Genomic DNA, 19,693 nt, shown 5'->3' with positions numbered 1-19,693 from the left:
TGTTTGGGCAGTGGATTCAGAACAGAAGATGCCTCACAGACGGTAAGAATTAATGGAACATAGAGACGAACTGTAAAAGTAAATGAAGAGATCCACAAAGCCCGGTGTGTCTTTACCTGTCCCGGGATATGTTCTTCGTAGCCCAGTCTAGAGGTGTAAGCATCTTCTGCTCTCACACAATCCATGGCATGTTCGGCTAGAGGAGCTGTCCATGTGTATACTTGGAAGGGGGTGGATATTCTCTCTAGTGGGTGCCTCTGGACCCTGGTTTGGAATAAAATGAAACACATCATTACCACTCTTTTAAAACATACCTCCCCCCCCCCCAATAGCCTACAAATTCCAAACTGAGATTAACATATTGTTTTAAAAATGGAATTAAAAGTTGTGGTAACTCGGCTGACTGTGAGGTTCTTCTTTCACAAATCCTGTTTTTCTTTTCCTTTACTGTGGATGTTTTGTTCTAGTTCAGGGGTGTCAAACTCGATTTGAATGAGGGCCGCATCAGGGTTGTGTTTGACCTCAGGGGGCCATGGTGGGCGGGTCCATGGTGGGCGTGGCCAGCTCAACATCCCTCCTGTGATCAAATGCCACTTTCGCTAGTAGTTTGTTTTGCTAGCAGTCTCCCAGTGAAAACTGAGCTCGTGAGGGCTGCGCTCAGCCCTCCCAGGCTCCATTTTCACTGGCAAAGCGCTGCAGGAGGCCGTCATAACTGAAAACGGGGAGCGCCTGCGGCCCTCTCGAGCTCCTTTTTCACTGGCAGAGGCACTGCAGGCCAATCCTTTGCTGTTTCCAGTGCGGCCCCGCAGGCCAGATCTAAACACCCTGCGAGCTGGATCCGGCCCATGGGCCTTGAGTTTGACACTTCCTACTTCATTGTGGAAGTTCTTACTGTACTTGATTGTTGTATGCTATCAAGAGCCCAAATGATTCAGCCGCATATGTGTTTATATAATAATAACTATTCTCCAGATAGGCTTTTTCAATGTGGGTTTAGAAATGAGATGTTAATTATTTTTGCTGGGTTTTTTTATGTTATCTGCCTTGGGTGCTCTACCAGCAAAAAGCAAGAATTAAAAACAAACATGTAAAAAATAAATAAACAGCCAGTTTCATGTAAAATATTGGTCTAGAAATCAGGAAACTGTGAGTTCTAATCCTTCCTTAGGCATGAAAAACATCTGGGTGACTCGGAGCTAGTCACTCTCTCTCTCTCTCCGCGCAGCCTGCCTCACAGGGTTGTTGTTGTGGGGAAAATAGGAAAAAGGAAGGAGTAACAAGTATGTGCACTTCCTTGAGTTACTTATGAAGTAATAAAGGCAGGGATAAACATCTGGTAAATAATAAATTGTGCATCCTTAAAATGCTAAAATGTGCATCCTTAAAATGCTAAAATGTAACACAAAAAATGGAAAGGAAACAACAAATGAAAAAATGTTTATCAGCTGGAATGCATAAAGGGTGTGTGTGTATGTGTGTGTGAGAGAGAGAGGGAATGAGGGAGGGGGAGGGAGAGAGGGAGGTAGGGAGCGTGTGTGAAAGTGGGAGGTAGGGAGAGAGAGTGAGAGGGAGGGAGGGAGGGGAAGGGAGAGGGAGGGAGGGAGGGGAAGGGAGAGAGAGGGAGGGAGGGGAAGGGAGGGAGAGAGAAAGTGAGAGGGAGGAAGGGGGAGTGTGTGAGAGAGTGGGAGGGAGGGGGAGAGAGGGAGAGGGAGAGAGGGGGGAAGAGAGCGACTATAAAAGGCTAATAGAGAAAAATTACCGTTTCTTCTGTAGAGCTGCAAAATTTCTTTTGAAAGTGGGGCTAATTTGGTTCAGGAGCTCTACCAGGGAATGGCTGAGGAAGCTGGGATTAGCAGGTTTCGGGTTGAAGTTATAAGCTGTGGACCTGCAAGGAAGAAACACGAAGATGTTTAGTGGCAACGCCACAGCTAACCACAGCCTAATCTTTAGGTGGGGAGAAAAACCAAGTCACCAAGCCATTCAGCAAATCAGAAATCAACCCCCGTTTTGATTCTGCAGATTCTGGATATAACAGGTGTGTTACATGGCACCTGATCAACTCAACTCTTCAACTCAAATGGTTTCTCATAGGGAACCAGGTCCCACTAACCTGTTTGTGAATGCCAATTTGACCTCTCTGTAAAGAAGTACCATGTTTCCTTGAAAATAAGACAGGTTCTTATTTTCTTTTGACCCCCAAAATAAGCACTTGGCCTTATTTTCAGGGAAGTCTTATTATTTTTGAGGTGCAGGAGGCGGTGAGCGTGGTCACCTCATGGCTGCTGCTGTGTTGCAATATTTTCAGGGAGGGCATATTTTCGGGGAAGGCTTATTTTAGCACATGTGCGCTCAAAAGCCCAATTGGGCTTATTATCCAGGGAGGTCTTATTTTGGGAGAAACAGGGTATTACATTACACAGCTTGGAAGTTCAGGATTCAAGTGGAACATCCCAAGTCCTCCAAAGACAGATCCATGGTGAACACTCCTTGGGCTCGGAGCTTCTCCACTCAGCCCCCTGGCTCTTTGAGTATATGAGTACTTCTTGCCATAGGAATGGGCAGGCTCTATTATATCTGTATGTCACGACAGTCATCAAATGGATCAGTCACAATTTTGTGGCCTTTTTTGCAGGGCTCATTAAACAAATGCAACAGTCATAAACTGAATGCAGCAGTTATTAAATGAACGTTAGTTGTTAGTTGAATGTTAGTTGTTAAACAAACCAATGGTTCACTAGGGCAGCAGTCCCCAATCTTTAGGGCTTGGAGGCCTCGTGGAGGGGATGAGGAGAGAGGAACCAACATGCATAAGCAGTGGGCTGGTGCATCTGCGCACCAACCCGTTGCAGGGACACTCATGCACCAGTCAACTGCTCACGTAGCTCGGTTCTGAACAGGCCATGGCCCAGTAGTGGGCCGCAACCCGGGGGTTGGTGACCCCTTGCACTAGGGTAATGGTTTCCCCCAAAACTGGAAGTGTCAGTTGGCACTGGCAAACATAGTCATGTGACCAAGAGATGCTGCAAATGGCAATAAATAGGTCCATGGTGTGACCATGGAGAGGGCCTGACTGTTAGTGCTTCAAATCCAAATTGTAAGTCCCCATTTTTGAGTTGATTGTAATTTGGAACAGCCGCTAAGCATCTAGGTTGTAAGTCTAGGAGTACCTGTTTGTCAAAACTGATGCTCTCTTTGCCTGCCCCTGCTTCCTCGACTTGGTGGTGCAAAGATAGTGGTAAGGGAACCCTTTGCAACCTGCCAGCATTCATTTTGTGGCCCAAAATCCCACCCGAAACCCAACTGGGTCCAAATGTGGCGGTTAGTTTAAAGGAAAAAATAATAGGTGACTTTGGTATTGCACATGCACAAGAAGCCCATTTTATCTCTTAAAATGCCTTCTTTTTTTTTTTCTTTCTTTCAAAAAGATTACCCAGATCCTGCCTTCTTTTGGAGCACTGTCAATGAACAGCATTTTGGTGATAGAAGCATCAGCTTAGGAGATTCAAACCCAGCAACAACAGAAAAGATATTGGACCTTCCAAATTCGAATAGAAAAATGATGCATTTGGGAGGAAAATGGTAATAATCAGAAATGGCAAATTCTACCCCCAGTGTGAACTTAATGTAAGGTCTCACAGACTGTCTCCCAAAATCAATGAGAAGTTCATTTGTTCAAAGCTCAAATATGCATCCAAAGAAGAGGGACAGACTGCCCCCAAAATGGAATTGGCCCCAAAATGAGACTCAGCATTAAAAACAAAACATTTGGCCTTTGACAAGGGGGCAGACAAAAAAAAACAAACCCAGATATTTAGCTACTTACTGATTGAGGTAGAAACCTCGGGTGGATGCGGTAATGCTGACATGTCGATCTTCTACCGTGATGACATACAAGTACATGAGATCTCCGTGCATCTTGCGATTGCCAGGTGGTGGATTCCAGCCACTCATAGTTAGGACTTTTAGGCACTGCAGAGGCTTGGGGGGCAGGAGGAGAGGGTTATGGGAAGAGATAAAGAGAGAAAATTTTAAAGTGAACAAGAGATTTAAATTCCCTCTTGGGAATGTCTTTTTTTAAAAAAAAGCAAAAACACTTAGATAATCAATCAATCAACCAACCAACCAGTCAATGATCTTGTGGTTTCTCTCCACTTTTGATAGTTAGGATCTGCATTCCAGCCACTTCTTCTGAATTAAAATGGTGAATTCCAAAGCTCCCAGTTGGTATATTACCCCTTACATGGGGAGAGCAGCAATAATTCCTATACATTCCCAAATTATCTGTCTTTACTTGTCTTTCTGTTCTCAAAGCCTCCAATTTTAGACCATTTTATCAACACCACAGACTCCAAACTCCCAGAATTCTTCATTCGCCCACATCTTTAATGTGGCTTTTGATACTATGCATTTTATCAGAGCACAATTGCTTGAGATAGTTATACTGAGTGGGTTTACTCGTTTCCCTAAACCATGATTTGATTGGAACGAAGAGATTCCATCACATCATATATCATGTTAAACTAGAGTTTACAAACTACAAATTAAAGGTAGTCTTTTTGACCTGCAACTTTGTTTAGCGACTGTTCTAGGTCACAATGATACTAGAAAAAAGTGACTTATGACCGGTTCCTCACACCTATGATGTTTATAGCATTCCCCAGTCATGTGATCAAAATTTGGCTGCTTAGCAACCAGATATATTTTTTTATGACAGCTGCAGGGTCCCCGGGTTATTTGTAGTCTTCCCAGCTAGCTTCCAATGAGCAAAGACAATGAGGGAAGCCAGATTTGCTTAATGACCAAGTGACCCACTTAACAACTGCAGTGATTCCCTTAACAACCGTGGGAAGAAAGATCATACAATTGGACGTGACTCACTTAACACCTTGATTAGCAATGGAAATTCTGGTCGCCGTTGTAGTCATATAATTCAAGGACGATCTGCATATTATATTTAGTGCAATGCAATAAACCACTTTTCTGCTTGACTGTTGTGCTGTGTTTATACTTCATAGAGGCTTGGTGGCATCTTAGCAGAAAAATGGTTTAAATGTAAGAGAAAAGCAGCTCTGGACTTTGTTCCTTCTAGTGACTGATTGCAGAGGAATAATTAACAGCCTCTTTTATGGGAAGGTCCTTGGATTCAGAAAATGGTTAACCCATAGTATTTCCATGAAACAGACTTGGGATCTTTCCTCCTGCAGTAAAATCCAGAGGTTTTTCCTAGGATGGGAAAAGCAGGTAGAATTGAAGGCAACTAGAAAAAAAAGATGACGATTTGGAAGAAAGCAATTTCCACGAAATCTCCAGACTCCTCAAATTGATCTGCATCTCCAACTATATAAAAAGATTCTAGGTTTGCAGAAAAAGATCTGAACTCGAAATTTGTATTTGTATTTATTTGTCTTGTATGCCGCCCACTCCCGAAGGATTCCGGGCGGCTCACAATAGACAAGGGAAGGGGGATAAATAGACAAAGACAACACTTTAAAAACACAACATTCACAATTTCTGTGGGGCTGGATGTTTCACAAGCCCTCCAGCCTGCTGGAGCAGCCAGGACTTGGTGGCTTTGCGGAAGGCCAGAAGGGTAGTAAGGGTCCGGATCTCCACGGGGAGGTCATTCCAGAGGGCTGGAGCTGCAACAGAGAAGGCTCTCCCCCGGGGAGTCGCCAGCCGACATTGGCTGGCAGATGGAATCCGGAGGAGGCCTGTGAGATCTAATCGGTCTGAGGGAGGTAATCGGGAGGTAATCGGCAGGAGGCGGTCTCTCAGGTACCCAGGTCCGATGCCATGTAGGGCTTTATGGGTTACGACCAGCACCTTGAAGCGGGTCCGGAGACTAATGACTTTGATGCAAGCAAAACTCTGCTCTTCATTCCTTGCAGCTGTTTCTCACTGAGGGGGCATTTTGCATTTGGAGTAGTTCACGCTCAAAATGTTACCCATTGTTGTTTGAAATGTCCTCCTCTGCTATCGTGCCAGATTTCCAGAGCTAAGAAGCATGTGCTCTGTTAGGAAGCTTTGGGGTTTTCATGCAGCAGCTTCTTGCTGTGAGATCCTGGTGAGGCCCAGCAGCCACAATATATACTCTGTGGGCAGTGGCTCATAGGTCAGCGGAAATAGCTGCAAGCTGGACACAGAAAATTCTTATCCACGATCAGTCATTTAGAGGACGATTACAGTACTCAGTTCACTGGAAGGGGTACCCTTTGTCTGAAGCTACTTGGGTTAAAAGCTGGAACTTAAAGGCAGGCAGATAAGTGAAACAATTCCATATAAATATCCTGACAAGCCAATGGGTCCTCCTGGGAGGGAGGGGAGGGAGAGGTGGTTAGGAAAATTGGTTAGCCCACTATGCTGCTCTTATTGCAGGATTCGATCATCAGATGAGGGGGGGCGGCCTGTCAGGCCTGGAAGCCATCTTGGGCATTGGATCTTCAGGCCTGCCACATTTAGCCTGTGGGAAACTGGGAGGGGGGATCGTATGGAGGTGGGGAGATATACAGTCATAACAACATTCTTTCCTTCGAGAGTCAAGGACATTCTGCCCTGCACCTGGAAGGGGGTGACTGGAAGGCCTCTCCAGTTGGGACGGTGCTTTGACTGGACCATGTGACGGACATGTGGGTGCTGGGTAGGTGCTTGGACTTTCTTCTGGGTGGGGAACACCTGGAAGCTTTCAGATTCGGGTTTTCCCAGATGTGCCAATATGACATCCCTAATAAAATGGAACTTTGAGGAACTTCAAGCTTCGGAATCTTCTTTTGTTGGGGGCATTACTTGGAACCAATAGGCAAGCTAATATGATTTGACAGCCAATTGTGAACCAGTTGACAAATGACCTGCCTTGGTACAAGAAGTCCTTGCTTAATGATGGTCATTAAGAGATGCGGCTATAAAGCAGAACTGGCTGTCTTAAGATGCTGTTTTTGGATGAATCCTTTGTAGTTGCAGCATCCCACAATCACACAATCACCACCTTGCAACCTCCTGTCAGCTTTCTTATTGATTTTGCTTGTTGGAAGCCAGCAGCGAAATGATCTCCAATGGTCATCGCATGACTGTGTCTATCATAATTCAGAACCAATTGCCATTTGCCCAGTTCATAGATCATCGTATGATTGTGGAGTTGCTGCGATGGTCGCAACTATGAGGACTGATCATAAATCTCACTCATTCAGTGCCCTTATAACTGAAGAGCCACCAAAGGAATGTAGTGGCAATGTGGAAAAGCATTGTTCATTCGAGGAGCTTCATGACATATTTTGATTTCTCCTTCAAATTAGAAGTCTGGATGTTTAGAGCTCATTCTGAGGTAAATTGCTTTTAAAAAAATTCTCGTTTATTGAATAAAGGAACCGTCATGAAGCTGTAAAGCTTTCCTTACTGTGGAAGTCTCAGACTTTCAATTCCCATCCCAGAATTATATGTCAGCCAGCCAAGATCAGATCTTGCAGTCTCCTCATCATAACAGGGACACAAGGTGCCTGGCTTTGATGAAAAAAACCTTGGGGTTGTTGTTATTGTCTGTGAGGAGATTCTGCACAGAGCCTAACCCTGGATGTTGTGGAAACTGGTCACTCTTGGAGTATCTCTGCTGTTGATATTAAGGAGCTCCTGACAGCTTATAAGAGATCTGGATGTCAACTTTCATGGTGTATCTGCTTTTTTTTTTTTAAATTTGTTTGCTTGAGGTAATAATGAAATGCCTTAAATTCCCTTTATTTACTGTCTCTGGATCCAAAAGAAAAAAATTGCCTAGGTACCAGTGGTGAGTTCCTACCGATTCGGACTGGTTCGGCTGAACTGGTTACTACTGGTTCAGCCGAACCATTCCGAACTGGTAGGAAACGGCAGCAACCAAGGCCTGCCATTCTCCTGAACCGGTTCTCCTGGTTCCGCCATCTTGTTTTTTGGTTCTGCGCATGCGCAGATCAATTTTTATTGCTCATAAATGAACCAGCAGTAGTAACAACCAGAACCCACCCCTTCTGGGCAACCAATCACTGCCTCAACCCTTGGTAAAATGACGAGTGGTCCAGGGGTGGGTTTCAAAAGTTTTGGCAACAGGTTCTCTGCCCGGTTGCTGGATGAGCGTGGCCATGGTGGGAGTGGCCTACTCAGCTTCCTGCACCACAGCGGCTGGGGCGCGTTTTCACCCTCCCCGGGCTCCAGAGGCTTTTCTCGAGCCTCCAGGGCGAAAATGGCCTCCTCTGTTTCCGGACTTCCGGGAGGCCTGTTTTTCACCCTCTCAAATCTCAAAGCCTCTGCAAAGGCCCTGCACTTATCTGGCATCCAAAACGGGCCACGCAGAGACTCCTAGGAGGGGTGGGCAGGGCCAGCCAGTCCCTGTAACTACCGGTTCAGCGAACCACATATAAAATTAGCATTTGGTTTGCCTGAACTGTTCCGAACCAGCTGAATCCCACCCCTGGAGTGGTTACTAAACAAGGGCTACCATTACCTGTATTAAAAATGGCTTCCTGTATTTTTAAAAGAAAAATAAACCTTGCATTTGGGGGCGGGGTTATTTGGCTTTCTACTTCCCTTTCAGTCTCTTTCTCTTTTTCTTTCTCTCTGTCCCTCCTTCCCTCTCCCACGCCACCAGCCAAAAAATACACAATACATATACATAACATTACTGAATGGACCGGTCCCCATTGGTAGTATTTCAATGTTTTTCCCTCCCTTTGGAATTTACGTTGGAAATTGTTAAAATATTCATGACTGGGAGAGACATGAGAAAAAACTCGCCAATGAATAAGCAAAGCAACTAAGTCAGACAATGGGTGCTTAAAGAGGTCTGTGCAGAGAATTGAAACAGAAACTTAAGAACGCTGCTGCTCTGAGAAGTAAACAAGCAGTCCGTCTGGGCTTGTCTGCTGAAATGAAGCTAACTGCTTGTGTTTGCCTGTAACTCTCCTGCCTTGTGTTTACTTGGAAGAAACACCTGTTTTTCTGTACAATACCTGTACAATACCTGTTGGTATTGTATATTTATACATCTATTCTCATGTATATAAAGAAGTTAATGAACCCTGCTGCATCAGTTACCTGTGTGTGCTTCTGGATTTGAATGTATGCAACAAACTCGGACAGGAATACCCACAATGTGGCTGACCAAGCAATGCCTGCCTCTTTGTTGGGCTTCCTTGACATGGAATAATAAAGGTGGGGTTTATCTGGGAGGAGACATGTGAGTGGAAAGAGGCATTTTGAACAAGTACTGGAAGAGATTATCAGTTCCCATTGGCAGATCTAGGGATGCTACCTTCCAATCTCTGTTCTGAGGCTGAAGAGGGCAGAGGGGCCTCTCTTTACTCCCAGGTAAGATGTGCTCAGGAGGGGTGCAGTCAATCTGTTCCAATTCTGTACCCTTCTTCTTCCTCTTGCCGCTCTCTAGAATTAAAACATGGGAGGTGGTGAGATTTAAAAAAAAAAAGATATTAACACCCTGAGACCCAGTAGGTGAACTTAGAAGAGAGGACAAACGAATTTATCATCTGTAGTCCAATTCACGCTTCCAAGAAGAGACTGAAAAGTTAGCCCTTTGAAAGAAAGCTCAGAACTCAGAACTGCAGAAAAAACCATTACTGCCAACCTGCCTTCCATTGAGGACCTGTACACTGCACGAGTCAAAAAGAGGGCTGTGAAAATATTTACAGACCCCTCGCATCCTGGACATAATTTTTTTCAACTTCTGCCCTCAAAACGACGCTATAGGGCACTACACACCAGAACAACTAGACACAAGAACAGTTTCCTGAACGCCATCACTCTGCTAAACAAATAATTCCCTCACTACTGTCAAACTATTCACCGAGTCTGCATTACTATTACTAATAGTCCTCTGGTCATTCCTATCACCCATCTCCTCCTACTTATGACTGCAGGACTCTAATTTTATTGCTTGTATCCTTATGATTTATATTGATATTGTTCCCTGATTACTTATTTGTACCCTACGACTGTCATTAAGTGTTGTACCTTATGATTCTTGATGAATGTATCTTGCCTTTTTATGTACACTGAAAACTTATGCACCAAAGACAAATTCCTTGTGTTTCCAATCTCTCTTGGCCAATAAAGAATTCTATTCTATTCTATTCTATTCTATTCTATTCTATCCTCTTGAAGCTGAAGAAGCTTCTTCAATGAGAAGCAAAACAAAAACCAAAAAGTCCAGTTGTCTTTTGAAAAAGCACCTTTGGGTGAACTTTCTTGGGGTTTTTTTCCTCTTGAAAATGTTTCGCTTCTCATCCAAGAAGCTTCCTCAGTTCTAACTTAGAACTGGGACAATCACGACCTGAATGTTTGAGAAGCTCCAGAGACTCATCAAGGCATTTCCTTCCCACTGCACATGCGCCCATATTCCTCAATACCTCCAAGGTCCCCATCGGTGAAGACGCAGAGGAATGACAGCGAGTTGCAGTCAACACCATTGAAGGCATCTGATGGATCAAGGCTCTTGAGGAGATCCCGGACGTGACGGACGTGTATCCGAGCTTCTCGAACTGTATATGGCTCTGGGAAGGTTTCAAGTATGGAGAGTAGACGACAAAAGTAAAAAAACAAACAAGCAAAAAAAACAAACCTCATTACAGATAACTGTCAGCTTATGACTGGTGGCTTTGCAACCATTTGAAAGTACAAAGGACTCCCCCTAGTGGTGAGATTCAAAATTTTTTACTACCAGTTCTGTGGGTGTGGCTTGGTGGGCATGGCATGGCTTGGTGGGCGTGGCAGGGGAAGGATACTGCAAAATCTCCATTCCCTCCCCACTCCAGGGGAAGGATACTGCAAAATCTCCATTCCCTCCCCACTCCAGGGGAAGGATACTGCAAAATCTCCATTCCCTCCCCACTCCAGGGGAAGGATACTGCAAAATCTCCATTCCCTCCCCACTCCAGGGGAAGGATACTGCAAAATCTCCATTTCCTCCGAAGCTGGGACTCAGGAGGCAGAGAATAGATAGGGACGGGGGCCAGTCAGAGGTGATATTTACCGGTTCTCCGAACTACTCAAAATTTCCGCTATTGGTTCTCCAGATCTGGTCAGAACCTGCTGATTACCACAGCTAACTCCCCATCCCCAAAAGATATTTACGACCCAGTTCCAAAGTTCTGATGGCCAGCCCACGCAAGATCATGTGACTGCATTTTGGGCACTTGGCAACCGGCCCACTTTTACAGTCATTTGCAGCGTCCCATTGTCCCGGGACAATTCATGATGCTTTGGGCAAAAATGTCTCCTAATGAGCAATATATTCGCATAACAACCCGGCATTCATTTAACAACCACCACAAAAAGAGAGTCATAAAATTGGGTCAGTGATATGATGGGCCATTTTACATCTGTCGTCACTTGTGGCCATAATTGGCAGGTTCCATTACAGTCTTAAGTTTGAAAACTTAAGCTGTATTCAGCTCTCTACTTTATTAAATTATGCCCTATCTTTCTACTTACATTAAAAAGAAACACAATTTAGTATACTTGAAATTGAAATGCAATGTGCAAAACAAGCATTAAAATGGATAATATTAAAAATGTTGGGTTCATCAGCTTCAATTGAGCGATGCCTGAAGTTAATATTCCACTTAAAGTTGTAAGTTACCAATACAAAGTTACTTAATAAAATATATTCTGCACGGATTGTCTTTAAAACTATTGCAGAGGCAGCTACAAGCTCCTGGAATCTAGGAAATGTAATGTCTCCACTTTTTGTGCTTTTCACATGGTCTTTTCCTGAGCCATACATATCTTTAAGACTTTTCTTGATCAATTCCATCTTTTGAAAATCAAGAGGAATATCTGGATGCTTGAGCCCTCCGATACCAGATGTTACAGCAACCATCTTTAAAATAGTCCATGCAGATACACCAAATTCCCCCAAATTCCAAGCCAATAGGCTTGGAATCAACCATATCTGGAAGATACCATCTAGAGATAAATGGCTGACTGAATTCTTAGGAAGGACTTTCCTTCCATGAACCTTGCTCAAGATAGCAACTCTTGCCTTCAACTACTCCTTGTACATCCGTTCTTACCTTCAACTACCTTTAATACTGAATCTTCTTGTAAGCCTTCAATGGTCTTCAATTCAGCAAAGTTATCGAGAACATTGCCATCTAACTGCAGAGAGAAACACGTTCGGTGACAGGTATCCTCACGGTCCATTAAAACTTGGTGGATCTCCTGAACCATCTCTTGGGGAGACACCTTGCAGAGCAGGAAACAGACAAGAGAAGAGAGAGTCACAACTGTCCACAGTTTTCCTTTAGGATTTCTACAGGGCATGTGAAAAGAGTTTTCAAAATATACAATTCATGCATTTAAAGTCAAACACATATTGAAGTCAGATCTACTCTACAAAAATCCATCCATCCATCCATCCATCCATCCATCCATCCATCCATCCATAAAAGGCTGTATGTATGTATCTATGTTCCAGCATAACTCTGAAACACCTTGAGAAATTTCAACCAAACTTGGTACACAGATAACTTACTCCCTGGAAAAAACTACTGTGGGAGTAAGACATCCTTAACACCCCTCGGGATGTGTGTTCTGTTAAGATATAGCCTGTTGTGGCTTAAAATGGTTTCTACTGTACTGCTATAAAATGGCTTCTACTGTGCAGTGCAGTGGAGTTGCCATGCGAACGGCTTTACAGTACTCCACAGGGGGGCTCCCTCTGGTAAGGGGGAAAATCCAACATTAGAAATTACGTTTTGGTCTGGACATTTCCCCCCTATAAATAAATACCTGGGCAATGGCAGGTTATCAGCTAGTAAGGGATAAAACCAGGTTTTTTTAAAAAAATGCAGTGGTAAGCAATTCAACAAAGCCAGTGTTTCTCAATCACAGCAAGTTTAAGATATGTGGACTTCAAGTCCAAAATTTCTCAGCCACATGGCTGAATAATAAACCTCTTGGAGAAAAGGAGGAACATTAACTTTCTTTGAAAGCATCTGTCAAAAAGCTAAGGAATAATCATGTTAATTCAGAAAGGAGAAACAGGAAGAAAGATAGTCTTCATCACAAATCCTATGGAAGAGGCCAAATCCTAAATGCACAAAGAGGAATAAGATTCCTTCTGTAAATGAAGAGCCCCAGATTTTGGATCTGGAAAATGAGGTGGAGAAGGATACATAGGATGGCTTGATTTGGCTCCTCTGGACATTCAGGTCAAACTACCAGTCTGGCTTGATTTTGCTACAAATCGGCCATAATAGGTCTAGATATTATCCAGCAGCCACAATGGCCAAAATGGACAGTCAAAGCTTGCAAGATCTATCTGTGATTACAGGAGACCTTATAACACTTTGGCCCCCCAAATACTTAAAACTCTGCAAAGTTACACAATGGCTTTAAAACATGTCTAACTCTCCTGCTAAACTGTAAGGTATTTTGTTTACCCTTTGCCTATAATAGCAATAGCACTTAGACTTCTATACCGCTTCACAGAGAGCTTTACGGCTCTCTCCAAGCGGTTTACAGAGTCAGCATATGGCCCCCGACAACCTGGGTCCTCATTTTACCGACCTCGGAAGGATGGAAGGCTGAGTCAACCTTGAGCCTGGTGAGATTCGAACTGCCAAACCTCTGGCAGCTGACAGTCAGTAGAAGTAGTCTGCAGTACTGCATTCTAACCACTCCGCCACCATGACTCTTATAATGTTATATGGCCGTGATGGCGAACCCAAAGTGGCACATGGAACCATGTTGCCTGGCACGCGTGGCATCTCCTGTTCCTCTTCCAGGTTTCTGGCTTGCACACGCAGGTGACGATCAGTTGGCCTTTTTGCATCCCGCAGTGTCAGAAACTGGAAGAGCTGGTCTTCCATTTTCCATGGTGAGCATGCATGCTGGCCAGCTGATTGGTGCGTGCATGTGTGCAGCAGTAACCGGAAGACTTGCTGGCCAGAAGTTCATTTTCCAGCACGGGCATGGCCCCTGGGCAGCTCCTCTTCCTGGTTGTGGATCAGATGCCTGCGAAGTGCTCCCTTTTCTGCACTCAGTGTCCCATGCGTTCATGTGCACTCCCTTTTTGGCACTCAGTGCGGAAAAGGTTCGCCATCACTGTTATATGGTCTTGGCTGTTATGGTTTTATGGGCTTCATCTGTTAATGGACCTAGCCATTTAATGGTTTGTTAATCAAACTATGGTTTAACACAGTGTGAACAAGATTTCTCACAGAATTGTGTGTGTGTGTGTGTGTGTGTGTGTGTGTCTTTGCGTCAGTGTTGACTCATGCCTGGACTAGTCCCTGGACTTTTCTTGCCAAGGTTTCAGAAGCTGTTTTCCATTGCTTGCTTCTTAGGGCTGAGAGAGAACGACTGGCCCACGATTCCCCAGTTGGCTTTGTGCCTCAGGCAGGACTAGAACTCAGAGTCTCCCGATTTCTAGCCTGCTGCCTTAACCACTATGCCAAAGTGGCCCTCTTTCAGAATAGTCTAAGCTAGTGTTTTTCAACCTTGGCAACTTTTAGGGTGTGTGGACTTCAAATCCCAGAATTCCCCGGCCAGCACATTTATGTCTGCCTCCATCTCTCCTCTAAAGCCTACCCTGTAGAAAAGCCTCAAACACGTCACTCCATCCAAATGCAGCTTTTCTTGTTTTTCTAATAAAAATGCGTCCAATCAGTTCCAACACTGCTTTAGAAGAATTTAACCCCGGGGGAGAATTATTGACTTTCTTGCTCACTTATTTGAACTTTGGCCAAACTGCAGAAGATTGTGTAAACAGAACTGTCAAAGAAGCCAACATCTGCAGAAGCCAGATTGTTTCCAGTCCTTAAAAGAGGAAAAGAGGTGAAGAGGAAGTGTGGATCTGGCAGGATTACTGAGTTACCCAGAGAGGGTTTAAAGGTCCACCACACCCTAGGTGGGATACATTTTCATACATTTTCTTTGAAGAACACCTGAAAAAATTAAGTAGAAGCCTCCTTTAGGAGAAAGTTAAATAGAACTGAAGCAGCTTCTTGAAGGAGAAGCAAAAGGTTTTCAAAGGAAAAACAACAACTCCAGTTGCCCTTTGATAAAATCAGCTTTGGGACAACCAGGACTTGGATGATTAAGAATCTCCACAGATAACTAAAGCTTCATTTATTTTGTAATTACTCCACATGGAACAGCAAGTAGTCATGCAAAAAATTGACCACACCTAGAATACTGCATCCAGTTTTGGTCACTACAAAAAAGATGTTGAGACTAGAAAAGGTGCAGAGAAGAGGAACTAGGATGATTGGGGGACTGGGGGCTAAAACATACGAAGAATGGTTACAGGAACTGGGCATGGCTAGTCTAGTGAAGAGAAGGACCAGGGGAGACATGATAACAGTCTTCCAATATTTGAGGGGCTGCCACAGAGAGGAGGAGATCAAGCTATTTTCCAAGACACCTGAAGGCCAGACAAGGAATCATGGATGGAAACTGACCAAGGAGAGATTCAACCTAGAAATAAGGAGAAATTTCCTGACAGTGAGAACAATCAACCAATGGAACAGAAGTTGCCTTTGGAAGTTGTGGGAGCTTCATCATTGGAGGCTTTCAAGAAGAGATTGGACTGCCATTTGGTGGCATGGTGTAAGGTCTCCTGCTTGGGCATGGGGTTGGCCTAGATGACCTACAAGGTCCCTTCCAACTCTGTTAATCTAATCTAATCTAAATTCAAAGTCTAGTTTTGATTCGATTCAGAATCCCATCTCAAATGAGATTTCATCAGGAAATGCCAACGCAACTGGCTAGGAAATTTGGCAACTGTGGTTCCTGTGCATTTGGAGGGCACCAGGTTGGGGAAGAGGAATTTGAGGCAATGACTGCTAATTAAACTGGCAGACGAACAGATGATTCAGCAGGGTTTGGAGACTTGCAGAGAAAGTTAGACCAAACGGCTTTGCAGAAATACTCACTTGTAGGGGAAAGGGTTCTACCGCCGGCGCATGGACTTTAACTGTGAAACCAGTGTCCTGGATGACAATGACCTCTTGGTCGTCTGTATGGTTTGGATCTTCATGGTCATTTTGCCTGGCCTCCTCCTTGCCGTTCTCGTGCAAGCTGTCCCCGTTCATCAGAGCGATGGTGGAAGGGTGCACTTCTGGTCATGGGAAAGAAGGAAAAGATGGTTTATAGCTATCTGGAGCCCTTGAATAGCACGGGTGCTAATCGCCCACAGCAATGCACTTTAGACCAGGGGTGGGTTCACTATGTCAACTTTACGGCCTGTGGACTTCAACTCCCAGAATTCCTGACTCAGCCCTGCTGGCTCAGGAATTCTGGGAGTTAAAGTCACAGGTTATAAAGTTGACACAGTTGCCCATCAGAGGTGGTATTCAGCCGGTTCTCTCCGGCTCGGGTGAACCGGTGGCGGTGGCTCCAAGAGACTCCGCCCACTCACCCTGACGTAATGCGTGAGCACTGCACATGCACAGAAGGCGTTGCACATGCACAGACAGGGTACGCATGGGGAGACACGGTGCGTGCGCTCGCTCACATTTACGAACCGGTAGGGAAGGTAAGTGAATCCCACTGCTGTTGCCCATCCTTACTTTAGACCAGGGCTGTCAAACTCCCGGCCCGCGGGACAGATGCATCGCGCACTGGCCACGCCCACACCCAATTTAGTGAAAGGGGGGAGGGAGTCCCGATATGTCACGTCACACCACCATGATGAACAGAGTTTGACACCCTTGCTTTAGATCATGCCTTCGTGATTGCCCTGCAGAAAGCATGCCTTAAAGCACTGGTCCTCAAACATTTTGATCTGAGGACCCCTTTGTCAAGTGAGAAAGATCAGGTCCACAGGTGAAGGTCTAATTAAACCTGGGTTGTCAAACTGTCGGCCCATAGGCCGGATGCGTCACGCACAGGCCACACCAAACCCAGTTTCGTGAAGGGAAAAAACATTGCAATACCACATGATGCCGCGAATTTGACACCTGTGAATTAAACTGATTTATTGCTAAGCACCCTACGCACAGGAATCTTCTCAACTAATGATTAGCATCTCTTGGAGTTAGCTAATGGTCCAGGGACTTCAAAGGAGTTTAGATTTAGTCTGCTTGTGGCTATGTCAGGATTCTAGATGGATTCCTCTTTTGTCTCTCCCCCACCCCAGATTCTGCTACTGCTTCTCCCACACCTTTTATGTTCCTAAAAATGCCACAAAACTCTGGTTTATGTGGACTACATCTGTCAATATTTACTGTATAAGAAATTAAAACTTGGGATATTTTAAAATATTTGACTTCATGCACCCCATGAAAACTTCTGGGGATCTCTGAGACAGGGGTGAAATCTACTTGCCTTCGCTACCAGTTTGCAAAAGTGAGCACTGCTTTCTAGCTAATATAAATCGCGTGGCACAGCTGATAGTCAGAAATACCAGTTTGCTCGAACCGGTAGCATATTTTACTACTGGTTTGGGTGAACCAGTAGCATTTTTTACTACTGGTTCCGGCAAGCTGGTAGCATTTTTTACTACCGGTTCAGGCAGACTGGTCTGAACCGGTAGCATTTCACCCCTGCTCTGAGACCACATTTTCAGAACAGCTGCCCTAAAACAACGGAGAAAACCCCCACAACTTTCTCTTTTTTATACGTTACATTAACAGGTTCAATTTCAGAGAACACTTTCTTTGGTTCTGATAGCCTAGTAATAAAAGCAGCTGCTTTGCAATTGTTGTAGTCATGAGAATTATTACAATAATTTGTGATCTAAGTTACCTGGACGTTTATCAGAAGGTTACGCTCTTCCTTCTGCCCTCTTCGAGAGCGCCTTTGGGGTGTGTGGGAAACGCAATTTAAATCTATCCACTAAATTTATAGAACACGATGAATGATCGCTGCCAAATTTCTTACAGGATCCTCCTCTCTTACCCGTTTTTCTCACCCCCAACAAGCATGGCTCACCACAGGTGCAAATAACCGCAATCATTTATAGGATTTAACTGACCTGACCCAACTTGAATTAATATCCACTCTACTATCCTGCCTCTCAGATCAGCATTTAGAGCTCAGAAATTATTTGGGAACTGCAGGATGACTAATTGTGTCCTTTCATAAAGCAGCTCAGGATTTGAGATTCAAAATGAGGTCATACTGGGGTGCAATTTGAGGAGGGAGGGAGGAAGGAAGGAAGGAAGAGGAGAAGAAAGAGGAAGAGGAGAAGAAAGAGGAAGAGGAGAAGAAAGAGAAGGGAGATGGGAGGAAGACGAGGCAGCAGCAAATCAATTTGCTTTCTGCTAGAGGGAGCATACCCAAGTTCCTACTTTAAACCGGAGGCATTCTAAAACAATACAGGTAGTCCTTCACTTACAACGATTTGTTTAGCGACGGTTCAAATTTACAACGGCACTGAAAAATGTGAGGTGCGATCGTTTTTCAGACTTATGCCCATTGCAGCATTCCCCATGGTCATGTGACTAAAATTCAGAGGCTTGGCAATTGGTTCGTATTTATGACGGTCACAGTGTCCCAGGAACATGGGGTCCTCTCTTGCGGGTTCCACCACAAAACCGCGTTCGACTAAAGCGCGCTCGACGAAACCGCGTAGCTGACGTCATCACAGGGCGACAACAGCACGGAGACAGAAGCACGCTGTAAACGCTAAACCTAAAATTAACCCCTAAACCTAAACCTAACCCCCCTAAACCTAATCCTAAACCTAATCCTAAACCTAACCCTAAACCTAACCCTTAACCTAATCCTAACCCTTAACCTAACCCTAAACCTAACCCTAACCCTAAACCTAACCCTAACCCTAACCCTTAACCTAACCCTAAACCTAACCCTAACCCTAACCCTTAACCTAACCCTAAACCTAATCCTAACCCTTAACCTAACCCTAAACCTAACCCTAACCCTAAACCTAACCCTAACCCTAACCCTTAACCTAACCCTAAACCTAACCCTAACCCTTAACCTAACCCTAAACCTAACCCTAACCCTTAACCTAACCCTAAAGCTAACCCTAAAGCTAACCCTAACCCTAACCCTTACCTTAAGTTGAATCGGCTTGCTTTCAAAGCGCTATTTAAAGCGCCCTTCTTTCTCCGCGCTCGCTGTTGTCGCCCTGTTGATGACGTCAGCGACGCGGTTTAATCGGGCGCGCTTTAGTCCAGCGTGGTTTTGTCGTGCCACGCTCTTGCGACCTTCTGACAAGCAAAGTCAGTGAGAAACCCAGATTCACTTAACAGCCAACTGAAGGTTCACTTAAGAACTGGGGCAAGAAAGGTCATAAAATGGGGCAAAACTCAACAAGGGAGGCAATTAGCCAATGTCTCCCTTAACAGCAGAAATATTGGGCTCAATTGTGGTCGTAAGTCGAGGATCACCTGCAACAGGCCCAAAGTTAACATCCTTTTGCTTTTTTTTTTGCTCTTGCGTGTGAATGCTTAGGAGAAATTGATTTATTAAGCTAATCTTTCTTTTTTTCCCCTTAGCATTTTTCCTCGCCTAAATGACTCATTCTTTTTTTTTTTTTTTTTTTTGCCTGGGGAAACATATTTTGGAGAAAAGAGGCAACATGGCAGTTAATGGAGGAAGAAGCAGAGCAAAGAAGGCACAGGAGAAAACAAATCACCTAATAATTCAGTTCGGCTTGAATCATCCTCTTTTAATTAAAGCCGAAACGGGTGTAGACAAACTCCTGATGTAGCTTTAACCTATTTCCTGCCAAGACGCACGA

At 44.5% G+C, this 19,693-nt stretch overlaps 1 protein-coding gene across 1 annotated transcript in view; it reads right to left on the bottom strand.

Moving 5' to 3' along the window:
- Positions 1–19,693, bottom strand: part of CLUH (clustered mitochondria homolog) — a 127,040-nt gene that overhangs the window by 54,624 nt on the left and 52,723 nt on the right. The window contains exons 2-8 of the mRNA XM_032214796.1: positions 15,918–16,102; positions 12,051–12,222; positions 10,386–10,529; positions 9,275–9,402; positions 3,824–3,978; positions 1,760–1,885; positions 117–264 (exon numbers count right to left, since the gene is read on the bottom strand). Of these exons, the coding sequence (XP_032070687.1) occupies positions 117–264; positions 1,760–1,885; positions 3,824–3,978; positions 9,275–9,402; positions 10,386–10,529; positions 12,051–12,222; positions 15,918–16,102 (1,058 nt within the window). The remainder of the gene's footprint in view (positions 1–116; positions 265–1,759; positions 1,886–3,823; positions 3,979–9,274; positions 9,403–10,385; positions 10,530–12,050; positions 12,223–15,917; positions 16,103–19,693) is intronic.

Source organism: Thamnophis elegans, chromosome 4 (genome assembly GCF_009769535.1).
Source record: "Thamnophis elegans isolate rThaEle1 chromosome 4, rThaEle1.pri, whole genome shotgun sequence".
Lineage (NCBI taxonomy): Eukaryota > Metazoa > Chordata > Lepidosauria > Squamata > Colubridae > Thamnophis > Thamnophis elegans.
Note: the sequence above shows the minus strand (reverse complement) of the source record. Positions and strands in the feature narration are given on the sequence as shown.